General features: G+C 37.6%; 2 protein-coding genes and 1 long non-coding RNA gene across 9 annotated transcripts in view; 2 read left to right on the forward strand and 1 right to left on the reverse strand.

Moving 5' to 3' along the window:
* YAF2 (YY1 associated factor 2) overlaps nucleotides 1-2,623 on the forward strand; it is a 73,909-nt gene extending 71,286 nt beyond the window's left edge. For all 3 annotated transcript variants that reach the window (XM_029953542.1, XM_029953543.1, XM_029953544.1), the window contains one exon: nucleotides 809-2,623. In XM_029953542.1, coding sequence (XP_029809402.1) covers nucleotides 809-1,046 — 238 coding nt within the window. In that variant the 3' untranslated portion in view covers nucleotides 1,047-2,623. The remainder of the gene's footprint in view (nucleotides 1-808) is intronic.
* On the reverse strand, nucleotides 257-10,470 carry LOC115303693. Its single transcript, XR_003914197.1, has 3 exons — nucleotides 10,412-10,470; nucleotides 7,361-7,471; nucleotides 257-413 (listed from the first exon to the last, which is right to left on the reverse strand). It is a non-coding gene; the product is annotated as an uncharacterized LOC115303693 (long non-coding RNA).
* A 271-nt stretch (nucleotides 10,471-10,741) lies between these two features.
* GXYLT1 (glucoside xylosyltransferase 1) overlaps nucleotides 10,742-18,931 on the forward strand; it is a 51,058-nt gene continuing 42,868 nt past the window's right edge. For all 5 annotated transcript variants that reach the window (XM_029954830.1, XM_029954829.1, XM_029954833.1 and 2 more), the window contains exon 1: nucleotides 10,742-11,039. In XM_029954830.1, coding sequence (XP_029810690.1) covers nucleotides 10,819-11,039 — 221 coding nt within the window. In that variant the 5' untranslated portion in view covers nucleotides 10,742-10,818. The remainder of the gene's footprint in view (nucleotides 11,040-18,931) is intronic.

Consider the following 18,931-nt stretch of genomic DNA (forward strand, 5'->3'; position numbering starts at 1 on the left):
AGTAAAAGATTTCATCTCCTGTATCATAAAATATCATGAAAGTGTTTTTCTGAGTTTGAGAAGTATATTAGAAATTAAACACAGAGGCCACTAATATAAACTTAAATGAAAGAATTCCTTTTTCTTTTCTTTTCTTTTCTCTTTTTTCTTTTTTCCTTTTCTCTTCTCTTCTCTTCTCTTCTCTTCTCTTCTCTTCTCTTCTCTTCTCTTCTCTTCTCTTCTGAATTCCTTTCCTTTCTTTCCTTCCTTCCTTCCTTAGATTAAAAGACGTGTGTTTGAGCTGTTTCTTTTTTAGTCATACAGCCAGGAGTGATATTCACAATACTAAACAGATACTTGCGTGGGCTTTGACCAGTTAAAATCTTCATGGTACAGGCAGAATAGATAATCATGATGCTCTTATCAGTGCACATCTGTGGAATAAGAGCCTTGCATATAACTGAGCCTTAACAGTTATCAACTTACTCTGTGATACAACTATGTCATTACTGCCTAAAGCATTTATTTTAGTAAAACTTTATAAGCTATCTTTATCTGCAAAATTATGATAAAGCTATAAAAGCATAATTATGAGACCATTGCTTCCGGAGTATCAGTTTGCCATGTTGAAGAAGGTTCATCAATGATTGGTTTGATTGTTAATGATTTAAAACATTTAATTATACTTTTTTAGTTAGTTACACATGAATCTAGAGCTTTAAATATAGTTGTATTTATTTTGTTATTTTTACCTAATTTATTCATTATATGTTCAGAAGGTTGGTAGAGAGGAAAGCTAGTTTAAAATGTTATCATTTTTTGTGTTTAGGCCAAGATTGAAAAACGTGGATCGGAGTAGTGCTCAGCATTTGGAAGTTACCGTTGGAGATCTGACAGTCATTATTACAGACTTTAAGGAGAAAACGAAGTCACCGCCTGCATCTAGTGCTGCTTCTGCAGATCAACACAGTCAGAGTGGGTCTAGCTCTGATAACACAGAGAGGGGAATGTCCAGGTCATCTTCACCCAGAGGAGAAGCCTCATCACTGAATGGAGAATCTCATTAAAGTTTATTTTCTCCAATTTCTTAGTCACTTCTGTCATAACATGCAAATACACAGATTATGCCAAGAGGTACCACATTTTCATGACAAACATATTCATGCACAATCCATAATTTGTGTTTTACATAAAAATAGGAATTTGTTAGAATTTGTTAGATTTTATTGCAATCTATGCCTACCAGACATTTCCAGACTTAACATTTTGGTCTCCACAGTTAAAGGTGCCATGAAAATGTGGTTGAATTATTCATTATGCAGTGTTATTGGTAAGTCTATTTTCACTTTTAGTTTAGTGAATTCTAACACATAATTCTCTACTATTGGCATGTACGAATTTCAATTTTTATAACATAGTGCAAGCTGCCTAAATATGTATTATTTGAGAATTGTGAAACAAATAGTTATATGTATACAAGTCAAAGATCAACTTAATCAACTATTGCTGCAACAGGATTTTCTTAATGGTTATCCTCTTAAATACACCTGCTGGTACTTGGTGTGGTTAAATAGGAAAATTGTTATTAAATAAAGAATTTGTATGAACCGTTGCCAATGTTTTTTGACACATTTTACTAAATTATTGTTCCTGAATTATGTTTCTGGTTTTATCTTTGTTTTTGTTTTTGTTTGTTTATCTTTTAAAACATTCATTGTTGTAATGTTTTACTAGCAGAGTAGTTAACAATAAAACATTGATTATTTAGCTTTATAATTCAGGTTTAGTGCTCTTGTCATTGAACACTGGTATGTTTTCGTTATGATATAAAACATTACAGTTAAAATAATTATAAACATTTGGCAAAACCAGAAAAGAAACCTGATGTATTTTAAAAGCTGAAATTTTGGAAAAGCTTTAACTTACTAATAGTTTTATCACTGTTGTCTTGCCCCAAACTTGTGCAGGGTCATAGAAGTATGAATCTAATTAATACAGATATGGGAACTGTTGCACAGATCTGGGAAATAACTAATCTTAAGTCAGTTTAATTGGCCTCTTATTAATTACAATGATTTTTATGAAAATCATAGTATCCTATTTTCAGACACAACTGTCAGTTTATGCATTTATCAATATCCTGAAATAACAAAAAGTATTTACAGCCCCACTTATTATGTAAAATTACCAATAAAATATTTTTATGACTACAGATTTTGCATTTTTGTTTACAACAAATAATGTATTTCACATTGTATTTAAAAATCCAACCTAGAAACCACACAGTACTTCTTCAGTTCTCCTAGGGTCTCCTGCTTTTAGCCATTTGCTTAGTATATATCCACCTCTAGGAGACTTCTAGAATATAAGTTAACATAAAAACATAACCCAAATACAAAATGCCACTTAAAAACACTATGATTGCATTTGAAGAACAGAAAAACAAAAAAGAAAACAACAACAAAAAAAACTGTAGACCCTGACAGTTGTGATATTGGTGGTTTCTTGTGGTTATGTAATTTTCTGTTCAGTTGCAGTACTTTTTCCAGGCACAATGGGACTGTCTTTTTTGTAAGATGCTAGTTGTGAAATATAGATAATTGCATACAGTAAAAGTCTGTGATTAAAACATTTATATACCTCATTCTTTAGTGTTGTTAAATGAAATATTAAAATTTGTTTTTATTATAAGATACTTTTACTGGAACCCCACCTAACTGGTTATGTTCTTTTAAAACATGAAAAAGGTTTTTGTCATATTTTGCTGTTTTTCAACATGTTTCAAATGTTTAAAATTTTAGCACAGTAAAAATTACAAATGGTAATTGTAATAGGGAAATTTTAGTTTTAAATCAAAACTATGCTTTGGGGGCACTGGGTCTTATGATGATGATCAAATACTTTCAGGATCAAATACTTTAAATGGACTGTAAGAGAGAAAAATCTGACAGAAGATGGGATTTTACTAGAATGGAGTATAGGCGTCTTTTCATATAGGTGGGGAGTATAGCGTGGAAATTTAGAGTGCTAACTGGTGTCTGATGTTTTGACTCCCTGTTATAACGCCTAAGTGAGCATCAGTAAATTACTCAAGGTCACTTCCCATCTATTAAACAGGGATGATGGTAATCAAATTGAACTCATCAAGTTGTTGGGAGGATTAAATATCAATCCACATAAAATTGTTATTAATTACATGACACACACTGGCGGTGCAGTAGATGAGCCTTTCGTATAGGTAAAATCCCATTACGAAAGTGCAAAAATATTCTTTGTAACAAAAATTATTTGCACACCCTCTTGGGTGACCAACAGGAATTGTGTTCTGTAGGTTACACTGAACCTTCTGCATCAGGTGATTGCTCTGATCCCAGCCAAATTTCCATGGGCAAGCACTACGAGCTAGGACAAATGAACCGAGTTGGCTAGTTTGAAATTTTATCTTCCTCTCATCAGTCACAATTATCTTCACTTGCTTTCATTTTTACCCTACCTCAAATACACTTCCAAACCAGGAAACAGACCCAAATTCCATAAATATACCTAATGTTAACATATGCAAAAAAGATTGAGCCTGGGCTTAGGGTACATTTTAAACTCTCTTTCATAAATTTATCCTGTAGTTTAGCAGTGGATTCTTTTAACCAAGTTCCATACAAAAAGAATTTGAATGTTTTTCAGAGTTTATTACCTTATTTTGATATAATTAATAGTGAAGATATAATTTGAGGCATACCAGAAATACATATTCTTAAAACCTTTGTATTACACAGTAGAAATAGTTGACTTAAAGGTTTTATTTTTGTTAAATGCTTTCCTAAAATTATAGTGATAGTAGACAAAGTGAAAACATTAGGAAGAGAACCTCAACTTTTCTAAGTTGCTAGCTTATTTATTACCTTTCTTTTAGGCAAAAATCCTTACTGCCTAAAAATGTAGTTTCTGCATGTACTATGCATTGATGCTAAATGGTCTAGGAGTTTCAGTTTCCACTGAGGCACTTTTTTTACTTATATGCTTGGTCTGCAAGTTACCTCTTCTGGAATCTTTTAAAGACCTGATACAGGAATTGGGCAATTGATAGGAACTTCTGTACTGTACTTTAAAAATTAAGTGAAAACAGAAAAGTGAATGTATAAGGAAAAAGATAACCATAAAATAATACTTTGACTTACTGGCCCAGCCCTCCCCTGCCTTCAACCACAGACTCCCATCTGTTGTCTGGAACCATGAATGTAGAAAAATTGAAGTGCAGAAAAGTTATCAGTGACAAAAATAGCTGAGCAGAATCAAAAGACACTGAAGATTACAAAATACAGGATGTGACTGATCATTTTGTGAAAGCAAAAGGAGAAGAATGCCCTCACTGGCTATTGAGGGTGATAGAAAACCAGCAATATCAAAGCAAGGAAGGATAGGAATGAGGAAACAAAGGAGGGAAGGGGTAGGAGAAAAACAAACTGCAAAAACAGAAATTAGTCTAAGAGAAAAGTCTCTAGGAAGGCAGAAAGAACAAATAGTAGCATGTCCGTCTCTGAGAACATTTAAAAAACATGCTGTGATACATGTTCACAATGAATCTGTCATTAAAGTTTCAGCTCTGTTTACTAGGGTAGCAATATGTGTAATAACTTTAAAACCATTTTCTTCAAAACCAGTTCATTTTAAGAAGTTCTAGTGAAGTTTTACCTTAAATTATATGAACACTTTATTTACTTTCCTGAATGTACATCCCCACTAGCCCAGATAATTTAAATGTTTTAAATGTGGCCTTTATATTTAGCCAGTGCATATATTTCTGTCTTTATCGAATGGGCCAGTTCTGAAACATATGCTCTTAAAAGCCCAGGTACTTTTATGGGAAAATCAAGCAGAGCTCTGAAAGGTTTCAGTGTTCTGAGACATGTTTCGTGTTCTGAATCTTTTTTTTCTCTTCCGCATTAGTAGTTGTAGAGTCTAGTAGCTATTTTACTATTGTAACATTCAGTATTTTCCTGAACTAGATTGTTGCTTCCTGAAAAACTGTTGTTTATATCAGTATTCAATTCAGTGAACATTTACTGAGTATATTTTGTGTGCTCAGCACTGGGCTGGGGATTGGTTATCAAGAGGACGCAAATGTGGAGCTCACATATTAGTGGGGAGATCTGTAAATAAGTAATTACAATGCCATTGCTGCAACAATAAAAATGTACAGAAGTAGCAGAGGGAGTGCTTGCCACTTTTTCCCCCCTAGGAAACACAGTTTGGCCTAAGTATTCACTGCAAGTCCATATTAAAATGTTTGGATCTCCTCTTGACAGTTGTAGCTGATAATGTTGGTTGTCAATAGTAGTTTTACCAGCTCCCATTTCATTACTCCAACTTGAATTTTCAAAGTTTACGACTTTGTCATGTAAGATTATCATTTTTTCTATACTCATTTTTAAAAATCAATAATCAGCTCAATGAGGTCTGCTATTACTTTTTGTAAAGATGTTGAGGGAACATTACCCAGAATCCAAATGAAAATTTTTATTTGGACCTATTTCAGGAAAAGCTTAAATTCACGTGAGGAAATTTGCTTTTTTCTTATGGACAATGCTGATAACTTATTGATTGCTTTCCATTTCTGAGAAAAATCTCAAATTAGGCTTAATTTTAGTAGGATGTAGGACTAATTGCCTGCCATGTTACTCTTGATCTATATTTTCTAGATTCTGACCTTAATGTTTTTCCTTGTGTTCTTACTAAGTTCCTCAAATCTCTTGTAAATAAGGCTAAATAGTTAGACTTTTCTTTTTAAGTTAAACAATTGCTTCATTTCAATATGTGAAGATAAGCCCCAAAGAGAACTTTTGGGGTGAAGTCCCAGTGAAATGGATGCCTCTACAATTGGAATCCCTGAGGAGTGGCAGGTTGTGAGCTTACATCTAGGTTTAGATCTGCAGGTCTACTTGGGAGTTTGGATGAAGGCTACCATCTCATCTCCATGTTTCCATTAACTCTTTTAGAAAGAGAATTCAGAAATGAAGCTGAGTTCCAAGATTTGTTAATTTAGACTTTTTAATGTCCATTATTTTCACTACCCTCTTAATTTATAGTAAGAGCAACAATGAAATGAGACTGTTTACTTTTGGAGTCAGCAAGATTGAGAAGAGTTGGGATAGTGTGTAAAATCAGTTTGGGAGAAGTCTCCTAGAGAACAAAATGGCAATGAAAGCATTTTTTAAAAAAAGGAAAGTAAGCTGAGTTCTCAGAAGAGCAAAATGATCTTGCTTTAGGCCCAAGAGGTAGTTCTTTAATAAAACATTTAAAAGTCCAGGTTTCCAGTACAGGGTAAGATAAAGGACAGTTTAATGTAATTAGAGCAAAAAAAAATTTTTTTTTACTTTATTAAGAATAACGAAAAGTAAAAAGCCAAATATAAAATAGGGCTATCTAGTCCTTTATAGAAAGGAATATGGGTAATAAGAATTCTGATTTTTTTTTCAACTAAGCATTGGACTTCTGAAGTGTGATGGTATCAGAATTCTTAATTATTTCCAGCCTTCAACTTTTGGTGACCTGGGTCAGGAAAAAGATGTTGCTATTGTTGTAATCACGACCTTGATTGATGGCAGGTTTTTAGAGAACTTGTGCATTGTGTGTTTTAATTCTAATTTTCCGCATGACTAGCTTTCCCTACAAATCTAGCTTTTAATTTTACTGATACCATTTTAAAAAAGAATAGATTATAATCTGTTGTATTGATGGGAATTGAGGGATCCTGAAGACTGAATGAGGGAGAAGTACAGGGACGGTCCATCGGATATTCCTTGTTCCTTTTCCTATTCTACCCTGTCCCTACTCTCTCTTCCTTGTGGATGGAAATGCCAGCCAATCCAGGGATCATATAGGAGCTAAGGTGTCCCCATTCACTGGTCTTCCACTGCCATGTTTTTGAATCATGTGGCCTAAGAGTTTTTTGAGAACAAAGAGAATTGCTTTACTCTTTCATCCTCCCAAATTCTACCTTTTCCCTACATTTACTGGTCTGAATGAACCCCTAACTGAAATACTTTCTGTTCAAACTGACAGTACGATTTTCCAACTTCTTCCTCGAGTCCAACAAAGTTTCTAGGAAATGGACTGTGGGAAATGAGATTTCACTAGAGGCCAACCGGAAGAATGAATAGTTTTCACTTTTAGTCTTGAATTTATGATTCTTTGTGTTTTGCACCTAGTCTGATTTGTATTTCACTGATTATAAGTTTTGTTTTAATCACAATGAAGACCAGTCTTAAGGGGTTTTCATATAACGTGGATTTTTTTCTTTTTTCTTTTACTTTTAACTTGCATCACTCAGATTAGCATTTATTTGTTCATAGTGAGACAGCATGGTACAGTGGAAAAAACAAACCTGTGTTGGATCCTCCAAGATTTCCGTTTGAATTATGGATCTTCATTATTAGTGATGGGATTGACAAACTTTTCTAAATTTCAGGTTCCTTGTCTCTTAAATGAAAATGACCTGTAATTCATATAAGTGTTATAAGGGTTAAATCAGATTATGCATAGACCATTATAAAGTTATATTGAAAAATTTTTGTACATTGATAAGATATAGAATTTAACTTTCCCCCCAGGAGATTTTTCTTTCTTTCTTTTTATTTTTTTAAGAAATACTAAGAGGTAGACAGAAATAGGAAGGGAATGCTGAGCAGACCCCTACACTTGCTATAGAGTGATTTTGAGAAGATTTATGAAAAAAATAAAAACATTAAATATCGGTTATGTAATCAAAATGTACTAGGAGCTATAGGAATAATCAAGATTGATCTTTTGAATATACAATTCTTGAAGTTTGGATTATTCTGAATCTGAGTTTTCTAGATCATGGAAGAGGTCTCTATCTCCATAATTTAAACAACATTGCTACTTTAAAATTTTTTTTGTCCACCTAAATTAGCTTTTTTGACAATGAAGGGAAGATTAACTTTTATTAAAAATTTATATATAATCAGGCTGTCACTAAGAGGGTAGTCTAGAGATTAAAAAGTATACTTGGGAGTACATACATACAGTAAATGAAATTCATAACTATTATGGCCTCAAAAATAAATGATTTTCAATAATTTAAAATTAATTTAAGAGTATAAAATTTGCAGGCACACCTGGGTGGCTAAGTCTGTGAAGTGTCTGCCTTCGTTCGGCTTATGTCATGGTCTCTTGGTTTGTGAGTTCGAGCCCCGCATCAGGCTCTGTGCTGACAGCTCAGTGCCTGGAGTGTGCTTCAGCTTCTGTGTCTCCCTCTCTCATTATGTCCTTCTCCTGCTCACATTGTCTGTCTTTCTTTGTGTCAAAAATAAATAAACATTAAAAAAATGTGTAAAAATGTGTGAATCCTGGAAATGATCAGAAGGGCATGCACACGGCTTCTTATATTCCAAGATAGCCAGTTAAGAGTGTAAGTAATACAAAAATAATTACTAATTTTGGAATGCCTTACATATTTTTTCAACAGAATTTCCTTTTTAATTACAGGATTAAAAAGAATCTAAAGGGCTGTGATATGGTCCAGAATCCTGATGTCGAATAAATGGATGATTATTCTTCCAGATATGCTCTTCCCATAAATTGTTGAAGAATGAAAATTGCCATTTCAGTATTTTAACAATCTGTGGTCATTAAATTATTCTTTATTTTTACTACATTTAGTTTCATTGTTGAAATAGAGAACAACTGTGGTAGGCATCTCTTTAAATATCTTTGATCTATGAGTACTAGTTCTTACTCTAGTTTTTTGGTAATATATCCTTTAGTTTTTCTCTCTCAAAATCTATTTTCCATTCTTATAAATGCTTTTGTGATCCATCTTTGTAATTCATTGAGTTTATCTTTATTTCTCTCAGAATTGTAAGGTGTAGTAGAAGGATTAATTTATTATTGTCATCATTTTTACTTGCCTGTCATCCTTTGAGGGCAGTACACTCTAGCCCCTTGTCTGGCATGTAGAATATATTCAATAAATGTTTACTGAATGAGTAAGTGTATGTTTTAATTGTACTTACACATCTTGATAGCATGCTAGTTTTCATTTTTTTGTCATGGAAGGCAAGAAATTTCATCCTTATAGAAGAAACGGGCTTAAGTTTCTTTAGTGTCTTTCCCATGGTCACAGAGCCAGCAGTTTTTTGTGTAGGGATTCCAAATGGAGAACTACTGCTAAATTATACAGCATTTCCCCCCACTTTGTTTCTCATGGCCAAACTCTTCAAAGTTCCAAATGCTTTTTGAACAGTTTAACAGCATGGTTTTTCTCCTTGAAGTGTGTGTGTGTGTGTGTGTGTGTGTGTGTGTTTAAAGCCAGCTTCCTTTCCCTCACTTTTTGGCACTGTAACGGCTTTCTGGCTCTAATCTCAATTTCAGTCCCAACCTCCACACTGGGTCCAGAACCTGTTCTCTAAAAAATAAATGTGATCATGTTACTTCCTAATATAAAAACCCTACAATGGTTCACCCACTCTCTGGTAGATTAAGTTCAAACTTCTTGGTATACTAAACAAGGCACTCAAGTATCTGGCCCCTTCAACTTCTACAGTCTTATCACTCATCATACCCTCCCGTGGCATTCATTTAGCTGGTGATACCAAACTTCTCAGTTTCCCAGACACAAGAACCTGTTTCATTGATCCCGGAGCCTGAATTTCTTCCCGTACCCCACCCAAGATCCTGGGTCTTTTTTTACTACGAAGTGTCTTTTGAGCATGCCCTCAGTAGAACTGATGTCTCCTTTCTGTGTTTGCCCACCTTTACGGGCTTATATCATAATATCTGTATCCCAGTATCACATTTATAAGTCCCTCTTACTTCCGAACTTATTTACTGTCCTACCTATGCCCAGCGAGTGTCTTTATAGGTTTATACCCAAAGGTATAGTGCTTGGCACATAGTGATGTATTATAAATGTTCAATAAATGAATGGAGTGTGAATATGGCTGAGAAAGAGGGATAAGAAATAGAAAGGTAAAGAGAAAGCCCTTTAGGAAAAATATTAATTGCTATTGACAAATGTGAGTTGTAAAGAAGGTGAAAAAAAGATGCAACAGAGACGACCTGAGGAACATGCCTTAACTAGTTCGTTGGGAGGCAGGATATGGATACTCAACATTACGAAGTAATTAAAGATCTGGATGCAAATGGCTCATACAGTATTACAGAAACTTATAGGCTGGGGAAGTCCCTGCTGAGGAGAATAAAACTTAAAAATGGCTTAATCAAATGCCTTCCAGGTGCAAGGCGTTTTTCGTGCGTTAAGCAATATCATCTTTGCCACCACCCTATCATGTGGATGTTATCTCAGTTTTAGAGATGAAGAAACATGCTCAAGAGTATTTAAGTTCTTCAACGTCACAAACTACCATGTGAACCCAAATTCATAATTCGAATTAGGGTCAGTTGTCTCCAGCACCTCGTTTATTTTGCCACACCTCTCCCCTTCGGTTTGGAGCCACCTGGCTCAGGATGTACCTGCTCCGCATTCTTTCTGCTTTCCCCTCGGACCCCAGGGGTCTCACGTCTCTCCCCCTCATTGCGCCTGCGCGTCCCGCAGTTATCCTCCCTCCTGGGAGGGGCCCACGGCGGCGGAGGCGGGGTCACGGCTGGGGGCGGGTTGTTAGCCCGCCGGCGAAGGTGGTTGGGCGGGGCGAGGAGGGGAAGGAGGGGCGAGAAGAAGGAAGGAGGGGCGGGCGCGAGGCCGAGGCGGAGGAGGAACTTGTTGCGGCCGCGGCTGCGCCGTGCAGCTCACTTCGTTCCACTTCGCTGGGCGGGCGCGGTGCAGCGCGCCGTCTGTGGCGGCTGAGGCGCGGGGCCGGGGCGATGCGGCGCTACCTGCGCATCGTGGTGCTGTGCCTGGCCTGCGGATTCTGCTCGCTCCTTTACGCCTTCAGCCAGCTCGCCGTGTCCCTGGAGGAAGGAGCGGGCGGCGGTGGCGGGAAGCCACAGGCCGCAGCGGCTTCCTGGCTCGCGGGCGGCGGACGCGGCGGCGCGAGAGGGGTGGGCAGCTCGGGAGCCGCAGCGCATCCCGGCGGGTCAGACAGGTACGGGCTGTTCCTGGTCTGGGGGCCGAGGCCCGGCGGGAGGCGCGGCGGGCGCGTGGGCGTGGGGCTTGGCCTGGCCCGGGCAGCTCGCCGGAGTGTCCCGCGCCACCCGCCTCTGGGCCCGCGCCTCGCGCTTCTTTGCCGCGGTCCCTGACCCCTTCTCTTATTTCCCTCCTTCCCCTCTATTCGGGGTGTTCCCAGCCTGAGAGCACCCCGTGCTCTTTGTGTTTGCCCTCTGACCCATTCCTTATGCGCTCTTTAAAGCAGATAGAAATTAATTTTCAACTTGTAATTGACAGTTGCTTTTTTTCCCCCCTTAAAGAATTCTTTGAAAGTAAGAGGTGCCCCACAAAAGCCTTCTTGCTGTTTGGCTAGTGGGAATTCCCTCTTGTTTCCATGGAGTTCAAGTTGAGATATTTAAACATCAGGCTGGCGCCCTAGTTCATCCCCCCCCCCCCTTGAATGGGGCGTCCAAATTTTGTGTGTTAATGCCTGAATTTTCATTTTAGTCGGTTAGTGAAATCTGGACAGAGCTTTTATGCGTAGTTTGATTTTTTCTTTAGGAAACAGTCGGTTTGTTCTGAAACTTACAGCCAGTTAAGAAAAATCAGTGATGCTTAACGTGCTCACGTGTTTTGTGGGATGGAATATCTTCCTGTAAAAACGGTGTTTTAAAAGCAGCATAGTGGCTTACGTGGGTTTGCACAAATCACTGCCACAGTTGGGGTCACCGTGAGATTTTAAAGGAAAAAAGAATGCGACGCACTATGAATGCTTAACAAAATCTGAGCGTTTGCGCTTCCTTGAAAAATAGGCTTCTTTATTTGTGGGCACCTCTCTGGGAGTCTGGAAACGACTCAGTGCTCCCTTAGTAAAAGGCAAAGGCTGCTTTGATACCGGAAAGTATGGGGTTGGTAAGAGGAGGGAGTGCAAGTCTGCTGCAGGCTGTTTAACATTCTTCTGAGAGTTGATGGTCCCTTTCAAAATGAAAGGACGTTTGGGCAGAGGAGCTGCATGGGAAAGCTGGATTGTCATGTTTTTTACCCCATGATTTGATTACAGTCCGGCCAATTCCTGACTATTCATAAAAGCAGAACTACTTCCAGTTAGGTGTGTCAACTGTTATCTGCCCTGGGAGAGGCAGTGACTGCTGACCTGGATATGCTCATGAAAAATGAGGCTCGTGTAAAGCTGTTCATGGTCTATTATGTGATTGTGAAGCATTTAAAATTATTTTTGTATTGGGTAGAATTGTAGGGAAGCAACATTTCAATCAAAACACTGTATAAAATTGGACAATCTCTACACCCAATGTGAGGCTGGAAAATTCTTAAGAGAGAAGGATTCTTAATTTTAGATATTACTTATAACATTAAAACATTTTAAAATGTTTGTTTATTTTTGAGAGAGACACACATAGAGCATAGTGGGGCAGGGGCAGAGATAGAGACAGAATTCGAAGCAGGCTTCAGGCCCTGAGCTGTCAGCGCAAGAGCTGGATGTGGGGTTCAAACTCATGAACTGTAAGATCATGACTTGAGCCAAAGTCGGATACTCAACTGACTGAGCCATCCAGACACTGCTGCATTTTTAAAGATTTCTCATAGAATTTGGTCAACTTTTTGGCTGCCACAGGATATGGAGTAGGTATCTATCTTTAACCTCTCTTCTTGTGTATAAATCATTTGACCAAGGTCCAGAAGGTATGGTAGTAATTGGACCAGAGTTGTATTCTTTGATTCTTTAGTGCTCTTTCTGTGAAGTATCTGTCTGTGATAAGAATCTAGTCTAAAGAGTGTTTCATCAGTGGAAAATGGGGTCTGAGGCAAGCAACATCTTTATTCGGTAGGACTTGATTATCATTGCAGTCTTTACTTTTTTGAAGCAGCCTTACCTGCAAGACCTAAACTGTTATTTCTCTCACTCATTTAAAACATGGGATTTAGAGGTGCCTAGGTGGCTTAGTCAGTTGAGCATCTGACTAAGGCTCAGGTCCTGATCTCACGATTCGTGCATTCTAGCCCTGAATCGTGGTCTCTGCTGTCAGTACAGAGCCTGCTTTGGATCCTCTGTCTCCCTATATCTCTGCTACTCCACTGCTTGCATGCTCTCTCTCTCTCAAAAATAAAAAATGTTAAAAAAGAACACCAAACATGGGATCTAGGTTATATCCAGTAGGTTTTACTGCTCAGATCTTATAGAACGAATTCATCGCATGAATTCCATGACAATAAATTAATTGGAAAGGCCCTTCCAAGTTCTCAAAATAAAATTTCTGAAATGATAGGAACAGTTTTTTCTGTGAAATCTGTGAATTAATGTATCCGGTTTAAATCTATTATTTTGGTATTTAGCAATGTGTATTTAGAGTCAGACAAACTGGTGTTCACAGACTCTGCTGTGAAACCTTGACCACCTCTCTACTTCAGTTTTTCTCACCTGTAAAATGTAGGTCATAACTTACCTTAGTTAATTTGTAGTAGAATCCTTAGTTGTCAGTGATTAAAATCCAGTACAACCAACTTAAGCAAAACAGATATTTGTAGGCCTACATGGGTTGCTGGCAGGAGCAAAAATGAAAGGAAAATGCCCGGGCAGCTCCCAGGAACTTTAAGGGCTAGGACTCTTCTATTTTCTTCACTGTAGACAGGCTTTATTCATAGGCTTTTTGTGGTGTTTCTTCTCTAATCTCAAAAATTTCTAGGAAAAGGTTCCAGATTTTCTAGGAAATTTCAAAATTCTAGAAATTTCAAAAAGTTTTAGGAAGAGGCTTTAGATTCTCTGAAAATTTCTAAGAAAAGGCTGTGGATTTATTTGCATCACATGTCTATCCAGGGACTAGTCAGTGTTGTCTAGGATGGGGACCTCTGATTCTCTGCCTCCATGTCACTTGCACATCCTTGTGGTGGACAGGATAACATGGTTGGCGTCGGGGGTGAGTGGTGCCTTACAAGAGGGAAGGCTGGCCAGGCAGAGGCTCTTCCACATAGAGAAACTCTCTCAAGCTCTTCGATGTTGACAGACTGTTCTTAAGGTGTTCAGTGTTTAGCAGTTATTACCAGACATCAGGACTTCTGTAGAGGAAATTAGACTATTTTGTGACGTTAGCTACTCAGAATGATTAAATTCTCACATTTCACTGGTAAGTCTTGATGGTGATTATCAAGATTTCTTTTTATTGTGGCAGTGTGGTGGTGTGAAGTGGGGAATAAAGAAACTACTAAGCATTTGAGTGAGAACCATTTCTGGGCTGGTGATGCTGTTGGTATACAATACAGCTGTTGGTGAGTGGTCCCTCACTCTTTTCAGATCTGACTAGGCTGTCCGGTTTTCATTTTTGCTGGGTCTTGTGAATAGTAGTAGGATATACTGAACATCTTTAGGGCTTTGGAGCCAGACTCCAGCTTTACCATATGCTTGACTATATGACCCTTGAATACATTTCCTCATCAGTTAGATTAGAGCTAAGAGAATCTGTGATACTGGATTGTTGGTGAGAATTGAAATGAAGTAGTTTAAATGGGTTACTGAGTTTCGTACCTGGCACAGTAAAACTGTACCTAATATGGGGATGGTTTCAATCATTAAATTTTTTTTTAAGATTAGAGTCAATTTTTCTTTTTTATTAATTTATTTTGAGAGAGAGTGAGAGCCTGAGAGCAGGGGAGGGGCAAAGAGAGGAAGAGCAAGAATCCAAGCAAGCTCCTTGTTCCATGCAGAGCCTGACACAGGGCTCAATCTCATGACAGCGAGATCATGACCTGAGCCAAAATCTACAGTCAGATGCTTAACTGACTGACCCACCCAAGCACCCCGCAGTCATTTAAATTTTAATCATTAAAAACATTTTTCTGACTTCTGGGAAAAATCCTGTTCTCAGTTCCCAGTCCAGACCTGCTTAGACCAGAATACCTGTTAGTGGGGGGTCTGAGAATCTATATTTTAGATTATGTGCCCCAGGTTATTGTTACAAAACCAAATATTAAGAACCAGTAATTTAGCTGAGAACGGTTTGCCCCACTCTTTTCACACTACTGTTTTTAGTAGAGAAATTTCTTTCCCTCTTCCCTGCAGTCATTTTTGGAGGGGTTCAGACAGTGAATAGTGAAACACATTACTAAAGCCACCTTCATCTTATATAAAAGCAGTACGCTGCACTTGTGTTTTAGTTCATTGGCAATCATACTTCACATGGTTGTAAAGTGCTTAGCACAAACCTGACTAATAATTAATTAAAATAGTGTTCTGTGCTTTTGAAGGGGAAACTGATTAGGCTAACAACGACAAAAAAATGTGTACTTTTGATTTAGAAATCCTGTTTTAACACATTGGGGTTATTATCTGTGTCATACCTGATGGAAATACTTCTCCTCCAACATAATGAGTTACCTGTTTTTCAGTGTGTATACCATATGAAGTTTAACATTCCTATGTATTCACGTTGACAGTTCTTTCCATCATCATTTTTATTTTTGTCATGCATAGAAAAACTTTCTACTGGAGGGTTCCCCCCACACTTTTTTTTAACATTTAAAATTTTTTTAATGTTTATTTTTGGAAGAGCGAGAGTGAGCAAGGGAGAGCACGCATGAGCAGGGGGAGGGGCAGAGAGAGAGAGAGAGAGAGAGAGAGAGAGAGTGAGTTCAGTCCAAAGCAGGCTCTGTGCTGTCAGCACAAAGCGGGATATGGGGCTTGAACCCATGAACTGTGAGATCATGACCTGAGCTGAAGTTTGATGCTCAGCTGACTAAGTGCCCTATGACATTTAAATATTTTAATCCAGGGGTCGCTCAGTTGGTTGAGCGTCTGACTCTTGATTTCTGCTCAGGTCATGATCCCAGCATTGTGAGATTGAGCCCTGTGTGTGGCTCTGCACTAAGCATGGAGCCTGCTTAAAATTCTCTTCCCCTCCTCCACTCTGCTCTGCTGAGAGCTCATGTGCTGTCTCTCCCTCTCTCTAAAATAAATTTAAAAAGAATTTAAATGCTTAACCCCGTCCCCTCCCCCCCCAGGAGGGAGTTGGGTTCAGTGTGAGGCTAACCTAGTTTTGAAATAGATAAGTAATTGTTCATTGCTATTTGTATATAAGTGGCTTTTTTCACATTGAGTATTCATGGGATTAGATGGAGATTTGAGAAAAAGATGTAAAGACCTGACGTAGCTAGAAATTAGATTGTCTGAAGACGATTTTAGTTGAAAATGAGTGACCCAGGCACTGATCTTGAAGTGAGGCTGATTTGTCAGTATCCTGGGAATGGTCTCCTCTCACATGGTTGAGAGCATCTCTGTTTCTCTTGCCGCAGTCTCAGAGCAGGTTATCTGCGCCTTGAAGTTGCGTTGGTGGCTCACAGTGCTTCGTTCAGACTTCCACATTCTTTTGCTGGATATGCCCAAACTTATCCCCGACTGTAAGTTGTGTATGGTTTTCACTAAAGCCTCATGACTATCATGGACGTTTTGAAATGAAAAATATTGTTTCCAGTTTAATTTAAAAGTATAAAAGACCTTCTCTTATTAGACTTAAGTAAACTTCAAGTTTGAGAACGGTTACTGTGGAAAGTATAGTTAATTAAATGCTCTGCTTAATCCTGAGCATGAAAGTCTCCGCTCTTCAAGTACTAAAATTTTGGGGAATTTTGTTTTTGATCTTTAAAAAAATTTTTTTTAATGTTTTTATTTATTTTTGAGAGAGAGAGAGAGAGACACAGTGTGAGCAGGGGAGGGTCAGAGAGAGAGGGAGATACAGAATCTGAAGACAGGCTCCAGGCTCTGAGCTAGCTGTCAGCACAGAGCCCAACACAGGGCTCGAACCAACGAACTGTGAGATCATGACCTGAGCCGAAGTTGGATGCTTAACCAACTGAGCCACTCATGCACTCCTTTTTTTTTTTAACTTTTAAAATAAATATTATTTCACAGGAAATTGCAGAGATACCCTTGTATCATTCACTTCGTTTCCCCCAATAGTAGGATCTTAATCTCTGTGAGCATAATACAATACTAATACAACTGGAATATGTATGTTTCAATATAGTACAGTATTGTAACCCTGGAAATTGACATTGTACAGCCCATGGACTGTATTCACATATCACCAGTCTTACATGTGTTTGTGTGTGTACATGTAGTTTCATGCAGTTTTATCACATATGTAAATTTTATCACCCCCCCATACAATCAGGATACAGAATTGTGTTATCGTCACAGATCCCTTGTGCTACCCCTTTATCACTTTGTAGACAAGCCACCTGGAAACATTACACTGTATGAAATTTGAGGAGGAGTCATAGTAAAGTTTATTTCAGTTCATTCTACAATGTAGGAGATTTGCTATTATGGACCTCCAGATGTCAGTGTTCACTGAAGACATACCCACTTAGCTCGACTTACAGTTTTGCCCCATTAAAATTATTCAGTTGTATTATCTCTTTGAATGTTGTACTGCATTTCTGATATTCCATTTTTAGTAGTTAGAATGAATAAAAGCAAAAATAGCTTATAACCAGAACATGGATAATTACCTTTTCTTTCCCAATATTTTTTAAATGTTATTATTTTGTGGCCTAAAGTACAATTGGTATCTGTCTTCATATTTTTTTAATCTAATTTTTGCTTGTAATAGTTACTGGTACATAATGAGTTTCTACTCTGTATCTTAATCTTTAAGACTTTTTTCATAAGTGAGAATATAAGTTTGAGAAATAAGAACCATTATTATGCTACTTCTTGCCAGCAGCACATTAGTGTTTTATGATTTTTTTTTAAATAGTAAGTGGCATGTGTACTCACTAGTACATATATTTTATATTTGCATTTAAGGAAGACAGAAAAAACAGTCCTAAATTGTGTTTTTGGACATTGAGTTGTGGTCAAGAAACTTACCTAAAACTTGATTTTTTTTTTCCCCCTGCAGTTTCATCTGCATTAATTATTTTAGAGTGATTACATGATCTAGCAGTTCCACTGTAGGTATATATGTAAGAGAATTGAAAACACATGTTCAGAGAAAAACTGTAAATAAATGTTCATAGCAGCATTATCTGTAATAACCAAAAGATGGAAAACAACCCAAATGTCTGTGAACTGATGAATGACTAAACAAAATGTGGTATATCCATCCATTATTAGGCCATAAAAAGGAATGAGATGTACTGATGAATGCTGTAGTAGATGAACCTTGAAAATATTAGAGTCAGACTGAAAGAAGTCAAACTTGAGAGACTACATAGTGTATGATTTCATGTACATGACATCTTCATAACAGGCAAATCTATAGAGACCAAAGATAGATATGTGGTTGCCTAGGTCTGAGAGATTGAAGAGTGCAACTTGAGGCAGAAAATGCTATTATTTCATAATTTAAATGGATAATTTTTATGAAAGAATTTAATTGGGGAGTCATTTTTCTTGAGACTTAATTTTCCATTTCCATTTTCTACTGTTGTAAGGTTTAACAGGGAGAGCTGGAATAGCCAGATTAGTTATGTCCTTCCTGAAACAAAGGTGCACTGTGGGTGTTGAGACTAAGTAAATTGTGGATTTGTTGAAAGAGAGCTGTGATAATGCCTGAATCTGAAAGATGGAGATCTCTATTTGAACAAATTTGTTGTCAGGCTTAAGTGGACATGAAAGCACTTGAATCTGAAAAGAATTCTGTTAGTTGTTACCACTACCACTGAGCCTGTCTCTCATATGGAAATGCAAGACTTAAAAAATACATAACTATGTCTGGGAGGGGACACACATTCCTGGGTTTTACTGGTCTGCATACATTTTCTTTTTTCTTTTCTTTTTTTCTTTTTTTCCTGCTTTCCCAACTTTTTAAATTAAGATATGCTGGGCTTGAAAGTGGTGTCCCTGTAAAGGTAAACCAACTTACAGTGTAATTTTTT

The sequence above is a fragment of the Suricata suricatta genome, chromosome 10 (genome assembly GCF_006229205.1).
Source record: "Suricata suricatta isolate VVHF042 chromosome 10, meerkat_22Aug2017_6uvM2_HiC, whole genome shotgun sequence".
In the NCBI taxonomy this organism is placed as follows: Eukaryota; Metazoa; Chordata; class Mammalia; order Carnivora; family Herpestidae; genus Suricata; species Suricata suricatta.